Genomic DNA, 15,468 nt, shown 5'->3' with positions numbered 1-15,468 from the left:
TCTAGGCAGGGTTTCTGCCCCTGAGCCACACTCCCAGCCCCCCACTGGGGGATTCTAGGTGGGTGCTTTACCACTGAACCATATCTTCAGTTTTCAGAATTTCATAAATGGGGTTCAGTTCCTATTTTTGTTTGTAGACTTTTCTTTTTTTGAGATGGCCTTTTAGAGGAAGTGTGTCACTGTGTCACTGTGTCATGGTGTCACTGTGAAGACCCAGCTTTGAGGTCTTAATGCTCAAGCTACGCCTAGTGTGAAACAGATCCAGTCTCCTCCTGCTGCCGGGGGTCAGAGCGTAGAACTCTCAGCTCCTTCTTCAGCACCGTGTCAGCCTGCGCACTGTCACGCTTCCCTCCATGATAACGGATTGAACCTCTGAAACTGCAAGCCAGCCCCAATTAAGTATTTTTCTTTATAAGAGTTGCCTTGATCATGGTGTCTCTTCACAGCAATGACCCTAAGACACGCACACACTACAATGGCTGGTCTTACGTGATGTGGGGATTGACCCCAGGGATTCATGCATATGAACCCAGCCCTCTACCTCCTGAGCTGCAGTCACAGCCTAGTGCGATTCTGAGGTAAGGTCTCGCTCACTCTGCGGCTCAGGCTGGCCTGAAGCTCAGCCCTCCTGCTTCTGCCTTCTGAGTTCTGGGATTGCAGGTCTGTGCTAATGGTTTCATCCTAGTGTGTCCCTGAGCCCTTCATCCACTCTGTCATGCCATACTTTTCCTCATGAGCATACCATCTTGGAAACTTGCCTGCCACCTGGGTTTCCCTCTGCTCTTCTGGTGTCTCCCTTGCCTTCATCTCTCTTATCCATGAACCCTTTAAATGTTGGAGATACCCTGAGGCACTGTTTCTGATCTTCCTCCAGGCAGCCTATACCAACCCTGGCTTGCTGACAAGTCCCAAATCCCCTTCTCCTGCAGTTTTCTTTTCTGAGGGCCACAGCACCCAAGACTTCTCTCCCCTGTTTCTTCTGCATTTGACAGTCCCCCTCCCATGGGCTCTCCTGCCTTCGTCATTCTAGACTGACAAGCGTTGGGCTTTGGCCTCTGGCTTGAGCCTGTGGCTACAGGAGCTTGTGGGGCCTGGAGGGTCAGGTTATGCTCGCTCATCCTTTAGTGCTGCTCTCGGGAACTCCATATATCTGTGTCACCCATGCTACCCCCCGCACAGCAGCGCGATGGGCCACTGCAGCCTCTGCTCATCTTGTGTCCAGGGAGGGCAGCTGCTTCCTTTGCACCCAGCCCTGTGGCATGGCACCTTCCTTGTCCCTACCCGAGTCACTTCAAGGTCTTTTCCCTAAATTCCCCTCACTCACCACCTCTTTCCAGCCGAGAGGTCTTCCTGCGCCTTCTCACTGGCTTCGTCTGTTACCTGATTTCCAACACCCAGTCCAGCCTCCACCCCTCTTCTCCTGCTTGAGTTCCTGATTTCCAACCTCTGATATCACAGGAGTCTATGAGGAATGCGTGAAAATATAAATCAGGAGCTGAAGAGACGGCTTGGAGATTAAGAACATTGACCCGGCAGGGTACAGTTCCCAGTATCCATTGCATGGCCCATGGTTGCCTGTTCTGGGTATCCAAAGCCCCCTTCTGGCCTTCGCAGACACTACACGCACATGATGAACATACGTACACAAAGTACATATACACACAAAACAAAAAAGTTATAGGAGTCAGCGGACATCAACTGCTGGCCTGCTCCTTTTACATTTCTTCTGAAGCAGCCCTCTGCTCTTAAATTCTAAGCCTCCTTGGTGTGGCTATTAATGACTTTTATACTTGGTCCTTTGAAGGTCTCTCTGCTCCCCACTCCGTGCAGGAAGCACGGCTTCCGTTTCTGCTCATCCTTTGTCCCACTCTGAAAAGGCCACTGCCTCACACGTCTGTACTCATTAACTTTTGACAGCACCATTCCCTAGAATCCACCCTCATGAAAACACACACACACACACACACACACACACACACACACACACACACACACCACACCCCTCCTGTTCCATGCATGATTCTGAGAAAGTGACCTGTTTTATTTAGGAAACTTCATCAACCTCAGCTCCCTCTGGCTCAGGCAAATTAGATCCTCCTCTTTTGCAGTCCCACAATATCCTACAAAGAGGAACCATTTGTGGCTGGCGAGGGGGGTGTGGCCAGCAGAAGCTCAGAACTGAGAGGGCATGGCAATCAGGGTTAGGTTCTTGGTTGATGGGTGGGGCATGGTACTAGAAACCAATGGCTAATGGGCAGGGGTGAAACTAATAGATGCTCTTGGCTAATGAGTGAGGCGTGCTGCCAGAAGCCTATGGCTTTTAGTTATGGTCGTGGCTGGTGGAGGCTCTGGTAACATTGAGTGTGGCTAGTGTATGCTGGTGTCCTGCTGTCTGGCCAACTCTAAAGCATAGGTTGCCTGGTTTGTTTCCTGTCGCCTAGATGTCTGAGCTGCGACCAACCCTTTCCTCCTGCACCCCAACTTCCCACGGGAGGACTGTTCAGGCAGAATTTCAAAGTTTTATGGCAGTTTTTACAGAAACCACAGAGAAAGGACATCAAGTGATGCTGATGAGTAAGGGGTGAGAGGGCAGTGGGCAATGGGTCTGATGCACAACTGGACGAGAAAATGCAAAAATATAATAACTTAGGGAAAGCAGAAGGCTGTGAGGGTGGCAGGGTCACCTAAGGTCGCAAGGAGTGGGCAGTACTCCCCGTTCCCCAAGGATGTCTTTTTTGGGCAGGAGACATCAACAGTAAGAAAATGCAGGTGGCCTACCAACAGATGTATGGCCCGCAAAGTTAAAAATGCCCACCCAGCCCGCCTCCCACCCTCCCCTCCACCCCCGCCCCCCAACAGGCAGAGATGTGGCAGCATTTGCTGGCTTGTAGCATTGGTCCTCTGGGACCCTCGGTCTCCTCTTCGAGGGTCCTGCCCAGATTGGCTGGCACTGAGAGCACAATAAACCTTCTAGACTCTAGTATTTAAGTTAACCCTTCTAGAATACTGTCAGGGGAGGTCCAGTGGGCTCCCTTCGATCCTCCGTCTCTTCCACTAAGCCGGTTCTCAAGGCTGAGTGAGTCCTGCTGCCCTCTCAGAAGGGAAAGTCTGTCAACACCCCTTCCCCCAAGACATGCACCCTCCCGTGTCCCCCCTCCCCAAACACACTATATACACACACAGGCTCCTCCCTCCAAGGCGTGGCTAGGCTCTCAGAGGTAGTGGAGGGTGAGTAGGGCGCTGGAATGTCAGAAGTAGTGGGTTCAAGATGTGCCTCCTCTGGCTGAGCCTGGGGGACAGATACTCCAGATACCCCCTCCTCCCTCTCCAAGCCTCTGAGTGGATAAATCAGGGAAGGTGCGTGCCTTTCCCCTGCCTCCGCCCCCACCCCGGTGGTAAGGGCAGAGATGGGTGGCGTCCTAGGATGGCACAGCCTCCCTCTGAGGTGCCTAGGGAGATGTTCTAAGACCTGGGGGCACAGGTGGAAGTTCGTGGCTTGAGGGAGGGACACGAGAAGATAGGATCAGGCTCGGTGTCCAGGGAGACAAAGAAGTAGTGTCTGGCTAGGGGACTCGGGTTTAACTCACAAAGGATGGGCTGAAGGGGATGCAGATGAGAAGGGAGGGCAAAGGATGGGATTCGAGGGGGAAAGGGAGGCTGATCCCAGGAAGAAGGCTGAGGAGGAGGAGCCTAGGAAGTGCCCAGGCTGAGTCTGGGTAGGGAGACCGGTGGGTCCAAGAGCAAATGCCACCAAGTCCCCACCCTCAGGGAGCTGGCTAGGGCCCTAAAAGCCCCGGATGTGGCAGTAAGCCTCCAGGCTGGAGAAGAGAATGTAGAGGAACCAGAGGCCCAGGAAGAGAGCGGTGGTGGCCAGCTTGGGTCCCCGCGGGCCGCCCAGCTCGCCGCCGATCTGTGGCCGGCGCCGGTACAACAGCACTGCGATGCACACGAAGGCGAAGACGGTGAACAGCGTGACCGAAAAGGCCAGCGTGCCTGCACGCACCTCGAAGGGGCGACCCTGCACCGCCCAGTACACCGCTGCCACCGACCAGGCCACACCCAGGCCCAGGAACACGTTCACCGCGTTGGAGCCGGTCACGTTGCCGATAGACGCGTCGGCACACTGGTCCTGCAGCGCGGCCACCTTGCTGGCGAACGTGTCTACAGGGACAAAACACGGGGGGGGGGGGCGCGTGAGAGGCTGCGTGACGCCAGACCTTTGCCTACTTCCTTTGGGATCGGTCTTCATGCAGTAAGCTCCACTCTCTGTGGAACACTTCTTTGGGACTTTTGTGCAACCAGTAGGCCCAACCGACTACTCTCAGACATTAAGCTTGCTTTCTGTAAAGCTGGCATTGAGCTCTGGTCTAGGGGCTCACTTTTTAACTTTGGAGGGGCTGCTGCCGCCCAGTCCTCTTCCCATCACACCCCGTCGGGAAACAGCGCTGGGTCCCCACATGTGCTCTCCCTGTTGATGACATTTTGCCCCGAATGTGCTATCCCAAGAGGTTTGCTGGGGTTCAGACAATCATGGCCTCAGTCTCCCTACAGGACACAAGGCACTGCCCTGTTTCTGGGGCATGGTCACCCTTATGCTGTCTGCTCTCTACTCATCTGAATAGATTTAGCCAGGGTGGTATGCATACCTGCACTCCTAGCACTTGGGAGACTTTAGAAAGAGGATCACCATGAATATGGGCTAGCCTGGGCTACAGAGTTAATTCCAGGGCAACCAAGACTACAAATTGAGACCCTATCTCAAAACAATAAACAAAACAAAACAAAACCAAAAACAAAAAAAGTGTGGCGGTACATGCCTATAATCCAAACACTTGGAGGTGGGGGCAAGATGGTCAGGAGTTTGAGGCCAGGCTCTTCTACATAATGAGTTCTAGACCAGCCTGGACTACCTGAGACCCTCTATAACAAAACAAAACAAAACAAAACAAAACAAAACAAAACAAAACAAACAAAAGGCGAGATGGCTCTCTGGGTGTAAACATAACATAAGGACCCTAGTTTGGATCCTGGTGCCTATATAAAAGGCTGGGCATTGATCTGATGAGCAGGCTCAGCAGGTAAAGGCGCTTGCCCCAAAGCGTGATCCCTAAAACCCACACAGTGGAGTAAGAATGCCTCGAAGCTGCACTCTGATCTAGGTACATGCGCCTCTGAGAGGGTTCCCACCATCCACCACACGGAGCTATGGCATCACCTGGGCAGGGCCTGTCTCTACGGAGCTCCCCCCACACAATTCGTTCTGTGAGGTTTTCCAGGAACACTGAGACCATTTCCAACCCCCGAGGGGCCTCCCCTTCTTCCTAGAGAGTCTGTGACTGCTTTTCACCATTTCCTGCCACGTTAGTCCCCCATGACCCCTTCCCTGACCACTCTGGGGTGGGGACAGCCAGCACACTGTACCCACAGGGCCCCTCCCTGGCCCTGGCATAGTTTTCTACAAAGCTGCCTCAAGAGGTGTTACCAGGGATGGAGGTGCCCAGGGCTACGAAGACCACGGCATTGACTGAGTCCTTGAGGCCCACGGTGCACCCAAAGTGTGAGGCCAGGTCTCCGATGAGGGCAGTGAGCACACCAATGACCAGGATGGAGACACCAAAGCAGGCCCAGCCATTGCAGTACTCGGTGGGTGGAACGCAGGCGAATAGAACTTTCCAGAACACCGTCAGGAAGTGCATCACGTAGTCAAAGCAGGACGGCAGCCGCTCCTCACGAGGTCCATCCTCATCCTCCTCCTCATCCCCTGTGGGCACATGACCCAGCTGGGGCACACATCATGCCTCAGACTTCCTTGCTTACACAGCTCCATTGCGTTAGGCTTCCAGACAGTTCCACATGAACTGCTTTCCCAGCATGCCTTGCAGCTAAGAAAATGTTGGTCTGAGATGAATATATTTATTTTCTCAGAATCCCTTGCAGCTAAGAGAGTGTTGGGCCCAGGTAAATGTAATTTCCCAAAATTCCTAGCAGCTAAGAGTATTGGGCTGAGGGATGCTCATTTGCCTTCTCAGATTTACAGCTGAAAGAATAAATATTGAGCTTAAGTAAATTTGGTTTCCCAGAATCCTTAGCAGCTGACAATGTTGGAGAAAAGTAAATATACTTACTGTCCCAGAATTCCTTGCTAAGGGAGTGTTGGGTCCAGGTCAATATATTAACTTCCCCAGCATCTCTTGCAGCCAAAAGAGTGTTGAGCATAGATAAATCCATTTACTTTCCCAGAACCCCTCAAAGCTAGAGGAGGCCATAAATCCCTTTCTAAAAGCACTCGGTGTTTCACAAACCCTGACCACTAGAGATGACCATGTCTTGAGCTAAAAATAGTCATTTCCTCAAAAGTCCTCATAACTGACAGCCATTAGTACCACTAGAAATAATCACTGCAGCGGCCTGGGACTCTGGCTCAGAGGTAGACTGCCTGCCTAGCATGTGAAAGGGTCTGAGTTCCATCCTTAGCATCATGGACCAAACGCACACCAAGATTCCACAGCCGGCTTAATACAACTGGCTTTCCCAGAGTCTCCAGGAGCAAGACAGAGACAAATACCCAGCTAAAATTAGCTAAGCTCCCAGAATTCCTTGAGGTTAGCAACAGCCATGTCCTCAGATAAAAATATGCACTTTCCCAAAATCCCCCCCTGCTTCTAGTAATGCTAAAGTACATAGTTTCCCATAATCCCCTACAACGGTGGGTCACTCTCTCCTTCTCTGGCAATAAGATAAAAGGAGAGAAGATTCTGAAATGTTCTAGCTCCCTCAGTACAGGCGCCATGCATGTGTTTACCTTCTGAGCTTTGCAAAGAGTCCCATCCTGTCCTTTACTGTGACCAGACTGGCTTTTAGCACCCAGACAGACATTTGTGCGATTTGAAAGCCTAGAAGCATCTGGAACCCTCGTCCTGAGCTGATAAGCAGGAGGTGATGAGTGTGAAAGAGAGCAGGCTCTCTGGTGCCAAATATTATAGCTGGAAGGGTGCTGGTAAGGAAGGTGGCCAGCGGCCAGCGGCCAGCAGGCAGGAAGACAAGGCGAGGCTCAGCCAGCTGCCAAATCCTGAAGCCACTTGCCAGGATTTGTGATTCTAAATCCCCAAGTTTTCTCTTTAAGGAACAGGAGAGTCCTTGCAGTGGTGGAGGAAAGCCGCAACCCTGCCCCCGCTGCAGGACTTGAAGCACAACATCCAGCTTGCTCTCTCTTTTCTGACTTACTTAACCACTGGCTAGCTGAAGAAATAAAACCTTGACTCTGTACGTATCCAAGTGTGCTTTGTGGTTTCTTAGTTCTGCAAGACCAAACTTTTAGCTTTAACCACAAGTAAAATGGAAATCAGAAACAAAAATGGAAAACCCAGTAGACACACCCCAGCCTTTCTGGTTCCACCTCATTTCTATTTTGTTCCTGCCAGGACTGTGGACTTGACCCTTGGAGGTGCAGGGGCTATTCTGCAATGAGAAGGGCAAAAGCTTAGAGTAAGAAGGCAAAAGAGGAGTCAGACCAGGCATACTGGGCACGTGTTTAGTCTCAGTACTTGGGAGGCAGGGGCAGGAGGATACCTGTGAGTTTGAGGCTATCCTGGTCTATGTGGGGTGTTCCGAGCTAACCAGAACTACATAATGAGACCTTGTCTTGATAGATGCATAGATAGATAGATAGATAGATAGATAGATAGATAGATAGATAGATAGACAGACAGACAGATGATGGACTTGTCGTACCTGAACTGCACTGAGACAGTGGAGGTCAGTGCAGACAGGCACAGACGGCCTCACGTCGACTTTTCCTTCTCTGCTCCAGATTCCACTATGGCTCACTACTACTGACCTAGCACCCAGACTAGGCTGCTCTCTAGCATCATGGCCAACCCCTTTCTCATATCCCAAGTTAACCACTATCTCCAAACATTAGACTTGTATCCTTGGTGCTCCCTCCAAACACCCACACTTCTGTCCTGGGTGCTCCCTCCAAACACCCACCCTTCTGTCCTGGGTGCTCCCTCCAAACACCCACCCTTCTGTCCTGGGTGCTCCCTCCAAACACCCACCCTTCTGTCCTGGGTGCTCCCTTCACCCAGGACAGCCATGCTTGTTTCCCCCTTGGTGCACACGACTCTCCCCAGTCTAGGCCTTAGCATGGTGTCCCTTTCCTAGAAGCCTTCCCTTACTTCCAGGCCGGGTCTGAAGCTTCCTGTGGGCTCTTGAGGTCACTCCTCCTATGTCTGTCGTCCTTGGGGTTGTCACTGTTTTGTGACATGTCTGTCTTTTCCCCGTGTAGTATACTATACAGGGCCAGGGCCAGGGCCAGGGCTGCCTCAGCCATTTCTTCATCTGGTCTCCCACACAAACAGCGTCTCCCTCAGACACATTAAAAATTGTGGCTTCAGAGGGCTGTGTCAACCACACTGGCATCTCTAGGCTGACCTCATATCTCCACAGCCATAACTTTGAACTGCACCCAACGTTTCTTTTAATTTTTTTACATTTATTTATTTGTTGAGAGAGAGAGAGAGAGAGAGAGAGAGAGAGAGAGAGAGAGAGAGATCAAAGGGAAAATCGCAGGAGTCAGTTCTTTCCTACCATATGAGTCCCAGAAATCAAGCTTAGATTGTCAGGCTTGGGAGCAGTCACCTTCACCTGCTGAGCCATCTCTGCCCAACATTTTCTTTAACCATCATTCCTGGCATATTAGTCTCTCCAGTTGAGGCCTCCCAGAAGGAAACTTGGTACTATGTATGAGAGGGAGCCCTGAATTGCAGCTGCAGCGCTCATAAACTGTTTGAGAGATTTTGGGCAGTTCTTTCCTCTATCTGAGCCTCAGTTTACCTATCTGTGACATAAAGGGCCCCGTGTAAATGTCCAAGATAGAATCTGTGGATTCAGCGGCCACTGCACTTCTGGCCACATGAGGGCGCCATAGATCCGCGGGAGAACTAAGAAGGGTGAGGACCACAGCAGGTGGAAAAGTCAGGTGCCCTGGTGACTGTGTCCATGGCAACCGAGGAGCCCAAGGCTTTCTGGGGACGCGTGGGGGGTCAGGTGGGGGGTAGACCCACTGTCATTTCACTTATCTATCCTCTAACTTCTTGATGCTACTAGGGTAAAGTCGGGGCTGGTCCCCCACCTACCTTGTGTGGAAGGCGAAGCTGAGCCTTCATCCAGTCTCCCAGCAGCTGGGACCACTGCTGTGTCAATTCTCTCCTTTCTGTTTCCATCTGCCTCCCCCTTTCTGGCCCTCCGCAAAGAGATGGGATGTTCGATCTCTGCCCGACAACCGCTCCCCATCTGTCTTCTTCACCAACCCCACTCCGTGTCCCTTTGTATCTCTGTCACTTCCTTACCCCCTTCACTCTCGCCCTGTCCCCTTAACTTACCTGCGCTTACGGTAACTGCCTCTAAAAACTGCTCCCTCCACGAATGAGTGCCAATCACCAAGGCCAGGTTTGTTTTCTTTATGAGTTTATCCACCGTGTTCTAGGGAAGAGAGGGTGAAGGGAGTAATTAGTCCCCCAGCATCCCAGGGTGGTGTATCGGGGGGCTGTGGGGCTGTCTCTACATGCCCCATCCAGGAAGGTCACCATGTACATTCCACAGTGCTGAAGCTGGACCCCACTGTGGTCCCCAATTTTGAGATTTGCATTGCCTTCCTGAGTGTCATCTCTCCACCTACCCACCCAACATAGCTCAGGACAGGCTTCAGGGAAGGGAAGGCCCAGGAAAGTCACCTTAAAGTCATAAGACTCCTCGATGATGACCTCGAGGCGACTGTTCTCGCCAAGAACTGGCTTGCCCATCTCTGCTATCCTCTGGGCCTCCTCATGCTCTGCAGTCAGCTTCTTGTCTCCATTCCCTGCAGCATGAGGGATGGAGGTTAGATGCTCAGGAGGTATGCCTAACAGGGTCAGTAACACTATCTCTTCTGTCTGGGACATTGGTGAACTCGTCCAGCTCCCTCTAACCACCTGCTCCCTCGGCCCATGAAATTCTAGGAGCACACTCTGGGTTCATATGGCGGAGGGTGTGTGGCCTCAGGCGATGCATTACTAGCTTGTCTGCTTCATATTTTGTACATTGATGGGTACCTACCTCATATAGTCCCAAATGATACTCTAACGTCATGCACCCTGCACCCAGCCCTAGGCCTCACTCCCACATCCACTCCTGGATATCACTAGCAACACAACTTGGCTATGTGGTAGAGACAGCTACCAGTTCACCCGAGTCTGGGAGCAAATAGCTGAACTCTATCTCCCGGCATTTCTTGCAGCTGGGTACTGTCATGCGACTGAATTAAAGCCAACAGAATTGGGGGAGAAGTGAAGGAGTGGTGATCCTTCAGGATCTCCCTTGTGGTTCTGGGAATTTTCTTGCCCAGTTGCCCGCAGGCAGTAGAGACAACACCAGACAGCTCGATAGCAGGGGAAGGCACAGTATGGAAAGGTCACACAAGAAAAGAAAATCACCTGCATCAAAGGAAGGCTCCCAAACTTTGACAACAACAAATAAAGTACTGTAGCAATCACTTGCTACTTTTCTTTTTGTAACAAACAGGCATTGTTAGACCTTTTTGTTACATCAGCTTACAGGACATCTCAATACACCTTAGTCTCAGGCTAGTCCTGACTGTATGCTACAGTGCAGATCTTGCTTCTCAACTGTCACTATATCCAAGCTACTGGCTCCTACCTCAACTCCGACAGCCAACTTAGCATCACTTCCTTTTTTCCCCTCCTTGGTGCAGTGGCTGTTTTGAGACAGGGCCTCTGGCTGACCTCAAACTATTTAGACCAGGCTAGCTTCCAACTCACAGAGATCCCTCTGCCTCTGCCTCCCTCCCAAGTGCTTGGATCTTTTTTTTTTTCTTTCTGGTAGCTCAGGCTAGTCTCAAACTCTCTATGTAGCTGAGGATGACCTTGAGCTTCTGAATCTATGCCCTTCATCCCCCAAATGCAGGGATTCCAGGCCTGTGCCATCAAAGTGCTGGGCGGGGCAGCTGGACAGGCAATCTTCTGACTGAGGCTCCTCAGTCTTCCTGAGCCCCTTCTCACTCAAAATCTTCAAATTCCAACTTCCACTTTAAAATGTGTGTGTGTGTGTGTGTGTGCGCGCATGCGTGTGCGTGTGTATGTGTGCAGGTGTGTGTGCGTGTGCGTGTGTATGTGTGCAGGTGTGTGTGCGTGTGTGTGTGTGCAGGTGTGCAGGTGTCTGAGGAGGCCAGAGGGTATGTCAGATACATGGAGTTACATGTGGCTATAAGCAATTCAGGGTGGGTGATGGAACTGAACTTGAGGCTCCTGGAAGAGCAGCCAGTGCTTTTAACAGCGGAACCATCTGTTCCACCTCAGTTTTAGCATAAACAGTGACTCCAGTTCTAATTTAACCCCACCGTAATCCTGGACTACAGCCTCTATTTCAATTCTTGTCTTGACCCAGCGGGAAGATGTATCTCATACCCCAAACTTACCCTATGACCGTTCTACCCAATGCCAAACCTCATATGCGCCACAAACTCAGATCTGAATTTACAACTCAGTTTCTGCAATCTTTGATTATACTTGCCACCTTGAATGCCACAACCCCCATCCCAGTCCCACCTGGCTCCAATCTTTACCCATCTCTCACTCCAACCTGCCCAAACCCAACCCTGAGGCTGCAACGGTTCCTCCCCTCCGCACCCAGAGGTCCCTTCACTCACCTTGGCTGAGTAGCAGAGCTGGGGAGAGACAGAGACAGGGACACAATGAGAGAGTCGCTTCTCCTCAAAGCTCAGGCTCACGAGCCCCCCGGGGCCCCCAACCCTAGACCCCCTGCTTCTTCCCATAGCCACCTCTTCACCCCTCACCTGAGATGCCTCGCTTAAGCCACTGGGGCTGGCCCAGCTCAATGAAGAAGTTGTCCTTCTTCTCATACTCTTCGTCATCCACTATCTTGACCTGAAGAGTTTTCCTGGGGTGGGGGGAGGCACAGTGCAGAAGGAAAGCGTAAGTCCCTCCCTCCAACACAGCTACCTTAGAATGATGTCACTGGCCACTGGGGGAGTTTAGACAGCCACTCCTTTACCGTCACGATTTTGTCCCCATTTGTTGGAAACAACCCTAACCCCAAAGACTCAACATGTCTGGGTCCTGGAAGGAGCTGGGATGATGGCTCAGTTAATAAAGAGCTTGTCATGAAACCATGAGGACTGGAGTTCGATCCCCATCTTGGCAGGGTGTCGTGTCTGGGGGTGGGGTGGAGACAGGCCAGCCAGCCTAGTCTAATTGGGGAGCTCAAGACCAATGGAATCTGTTTCATGAGAAGTGAACAGTGTCTCTGAGGATGACATGTGAGATTGCTTTCTGCCCTCCACACATACATGTGCACACATATATGTGCACACACACACACGTACACATAAAAAAAAAAAACCCACTGGGTTTGAAATCCCAACTACTTGAGAGGCTGAGGCAAGGGTGTTACCATAAGATCAAGTTCAGCCTGAGTTACAGAGAGAAGGAAGTAAGGAAGGAAGGAAGGGAGGGAGGGAGGGAGGGAGGAAGGAAGGAAGGAAGGAAGGAAGGGAAGGAGGGAGGAAGGAAGGAAGGAAGGAAAGAAGGAAATATACACTTAAGTCTAACAGTACAAAATACCTGCAGCTTCTCACCCTCCATTCTGATCACATTTGGAAGATCAGCCTAATGTGCCCAGTTTTTTTCCAGCATCTCTGTTCCCGTGGTAACCAGGGTGAGGCAGGGAATAGTCCAATGTTACCTGTCCCCTTAAGGCTCTGAACCCACGTACCTCCTACCCCTCCTTGCAATCTCCAAGCCCCACACCAAGGAATGTTCACAGATTGGGTGTCAGCAACTCTTGGCTAGAGGAACAGTGTATGTAGCCAGCCCCATAAGGCCTGGCCCCAGATCCCAGCCACACAAACACCCCACCCACGCAGTCACCAATAGAGGAAGCTCCACCAGTCACCCGCCCACATGCACAGCCATCCCCCTGCAGCGCATGATCTCAGGGAACAGATGCCTGTTCGTTTGAGAGACACCCCCAGCACAGCCTGAGAGAGACAGACACTGTCACCCTGTGAGACCCTTTTAATGTTCATCGTGGACCCTGCTCTTTTGTTATTTAATTGCCTTTTGTTTCTGTGAGACAGTGTGTTACTACTTAGCCCGGGCTGGTCTAGAACTCATTAGGTAGCCCAAACTGCCTTGAAATTCACTACCCGCTGCCTCTCCTAAAATCTGGGGTGTCAGGCATGTGTTATCACTCCAGGCTTAGATTCCTCTCTTTATACCACTGGCTGTCTGTGTACACTCCCCCACCACGTGTCTCTTTGCACGCCAGCCTCTCTGACCACCATCATCTTCCTGCCTTTCTCAGTGGCTCTGTATCTCCCTGTCTTTGTCTCTTTCCTGTCTCTGCTCCTTTTCATCTGTGTTCTTTCCTCTTTGTCTTTGTCTCTCAGGGGCTCCCAAAAGAAATAAAGTTAACACAGGCATGCAGAAGACTTCTAATCAGGCAATAACTCAATCACCATGTCTCAGCAGGGGAACTTACACAGCACACAGAGACATGGTCATGGAAGGACAGGCACCCACCTCCACACTTCGGATTTAAAATTATTTACTTGAAGCAGGGTCCCCTGGGCTGGCGAGATGGCTCAGCAGGTAAGAGCACTGACTGCTCTTTCGAAGGTTCTGAGTTCAAATCCCAGCAACCACATGGTGGCTCACAGCCACCAGTAATGAGATCTGATGTCCTCTTCTGGCACATCTGAAGACAACTACAGTGTACTTATGTATAATAATAAATAAATCTTTGGGTCAGAGCTAGTAGGGCTGACTGGAGCGAGTAGAGATCCTAAAAATTCAATTCCCAACAACCACATGAAGGCTCACAATAATCTGTACAGTTACAGTGTACTCATATACATAAAATAAATAAATCTTTAAAGAAGAAACAGGGTCCCATGTAGCCCAGGCTGGCCTCAGACTCCATGTGAAGGCCTGGCAGTGCGGCTCAGTGAGTGCCTTGGAAGCTCAGTGACCGAAATTTGATCCATAGAACCCATGTAGAAGGTGGAAAGAGAAAAGGGACTCTGTCAAGTTGTCCTCTTGTCTCTACTTTTGGGCTGTAGTCCACACACACCATGCAAATACCGATAAAGAAATGAAAACTCAAACTTGATGTGTAGACAGGATGAAATTGAACACTTGATCCTCCTATCTTCACCTCCCAAATGCTGGGACTAAAGATGTAGGTTACCATGCCCCACTGATGTGATGGCACTGGGAATGAACCTAGGGCTTCAGGCATGCTAAACACTCTACCACCAGGGCTACATCCCCAGCTCTGTCTGTTAAGCAAGTTTTCACACTGTAGCCAAGGCTGGCCTTCAACTCCTAGCAACCCTCCAGTCTCCAGTCTCATCTGCTGAAATCACGGGCAACCATGTCCAATTGACTTTCAAAATACTATGCTGACAGGCCATTGGAGTGGGTCGGGCGCTGTCCGCGGTGCTGAAACCTCATTTGGGACTGGGGGTACAAATGAGGAGCGTCTCCCAAGACACACCGGGCTCCTCAGATTCACAAACAGACACAGTGACACACTGACACAGTGGCATACACTTTGTCATGCACTCTTAGCCCACAAACCGCTAACACAGTAATCAAAGCTTGGTGACAGGTGCGCCAATCAGTGCTCTGACAGGCAGCCTAGGAGAATCCCAACTGAAAGGACAGCGAGAAAACTCGAGCTAGACATGGAGAGGACTGACCTGAGACTTTAAAAAATAGCTTTTCTCCCAAGTTTCTGAAAATTCTATTCTATCCCTAAGACTCCAGTCTCTTTACCTTCTTCTTTCCCTTTATTTCTCAATGACCCCGGTTTTCTGGGTCTGAATCTTTTCCTATTTTCTGCTCCCCCTTTTCTCCTTTGCCTCCTTCTCTTTGCGTCTCTCTGTTTTGTCTTTGGCTATCCCCATTAAGTCTCGGATCCCTCCGCTCTCTGTGTTGATCCTGCCCAGGCCGCCACCCCAGCCTGGTTGCTTCAAAGCTCCTCTAATTAGCGCCTGCCCGTCAGAGGAAGGATGTGTTTCCCTAAACGCTAATTAGCCTCCTGTTCTCCTGTCTCCTGAAGCCACAGCTGGAAGCTTGGGCGGAGGCGGGAGATGGGGGAGGACAGAGGGTGTCCCAGGCTGGGGAAGCCGCGCGTGGGGGAGGAAAGTCCCACAGAATTGCAGCAGCAAGAAGGAAGCAGGTTAGACGATCAGAAGGACAAGAACCATAAAAAGACAACTCTGCCGTACCCTCTGTCTCTAGAGTTTGGCTAGGGATGATGATAGGGCTCCACTCCAAGCAATCGCCACCCCTCCACCTGCTAGTCCCAAAGAGAGAAATATGGAGAGCAGTTTAGGGCTTCTGATTAAAGCATAACCTGAGGCAGAAATAAAGACTGAGAACTGAG

At 51.0% G+C, this 15,468-nt stretch overlaps 1 protein-coding gene across 1 annotated transcript in view; it reads right to left on the bottom strand.

The window, feature by feature from the left end:
- Positions 1–2,862: 2,862 nt before the first annotated feature.
- Positions 2,863–15,468, bottom strand: part of Slc8a2 (solute carrier family 8 member A2) — a 29,693-nt gene continuing 17,087 nt past the window's right edge. The window contains exons 5-10 of the mRNA XM_021219260.2: positions 11,852–11,955; positions 11,705–11,722; positions 9,735–9,859; positions 9,384–9,483; positions 5,483–5,761; positions 2,863–4,161 (exon numbers count right to left, since the gene is read on the bottom strand). Coding sequence (XP_021074919.1) covers positions 3,785–4,161; positions 5,483–5,761; positions 9,384–9,483; positions 9,735–9,859; positions 11,705–11,722; positions 11,852–11,955 — 1,003 coding nt within the window. The 3' untranslated portion in view covers positions 2,863–3,784. The remainder of the gene's footprint in view (positions 4,162–5,482; positions 5,762–9,383; positions 9,484–9,734; positions 9,860–11,704; positions 11,723–11,851; positions 11,956–15,468) is intronic.

Source organism: Mus pahari, chromosome 19 (assembly GCF_900095145.1).
Source record: "Mus pahari chromosome 19, PAHARI_EIJ_v1.1, whole genome shotgun sequence".
Classification (NCBI taxonomy): domain Eukaryota; kingdom Metazoa; phylum Chordata; class Mammalia; order Rodentia; family Muridae; genus Mus; species Mus pahari.
The sequence above is the reverse complement of the archived record's forward strand: the minus strand, read 5'-3'. Positions and strand labels throughout refer to the sequence as shown.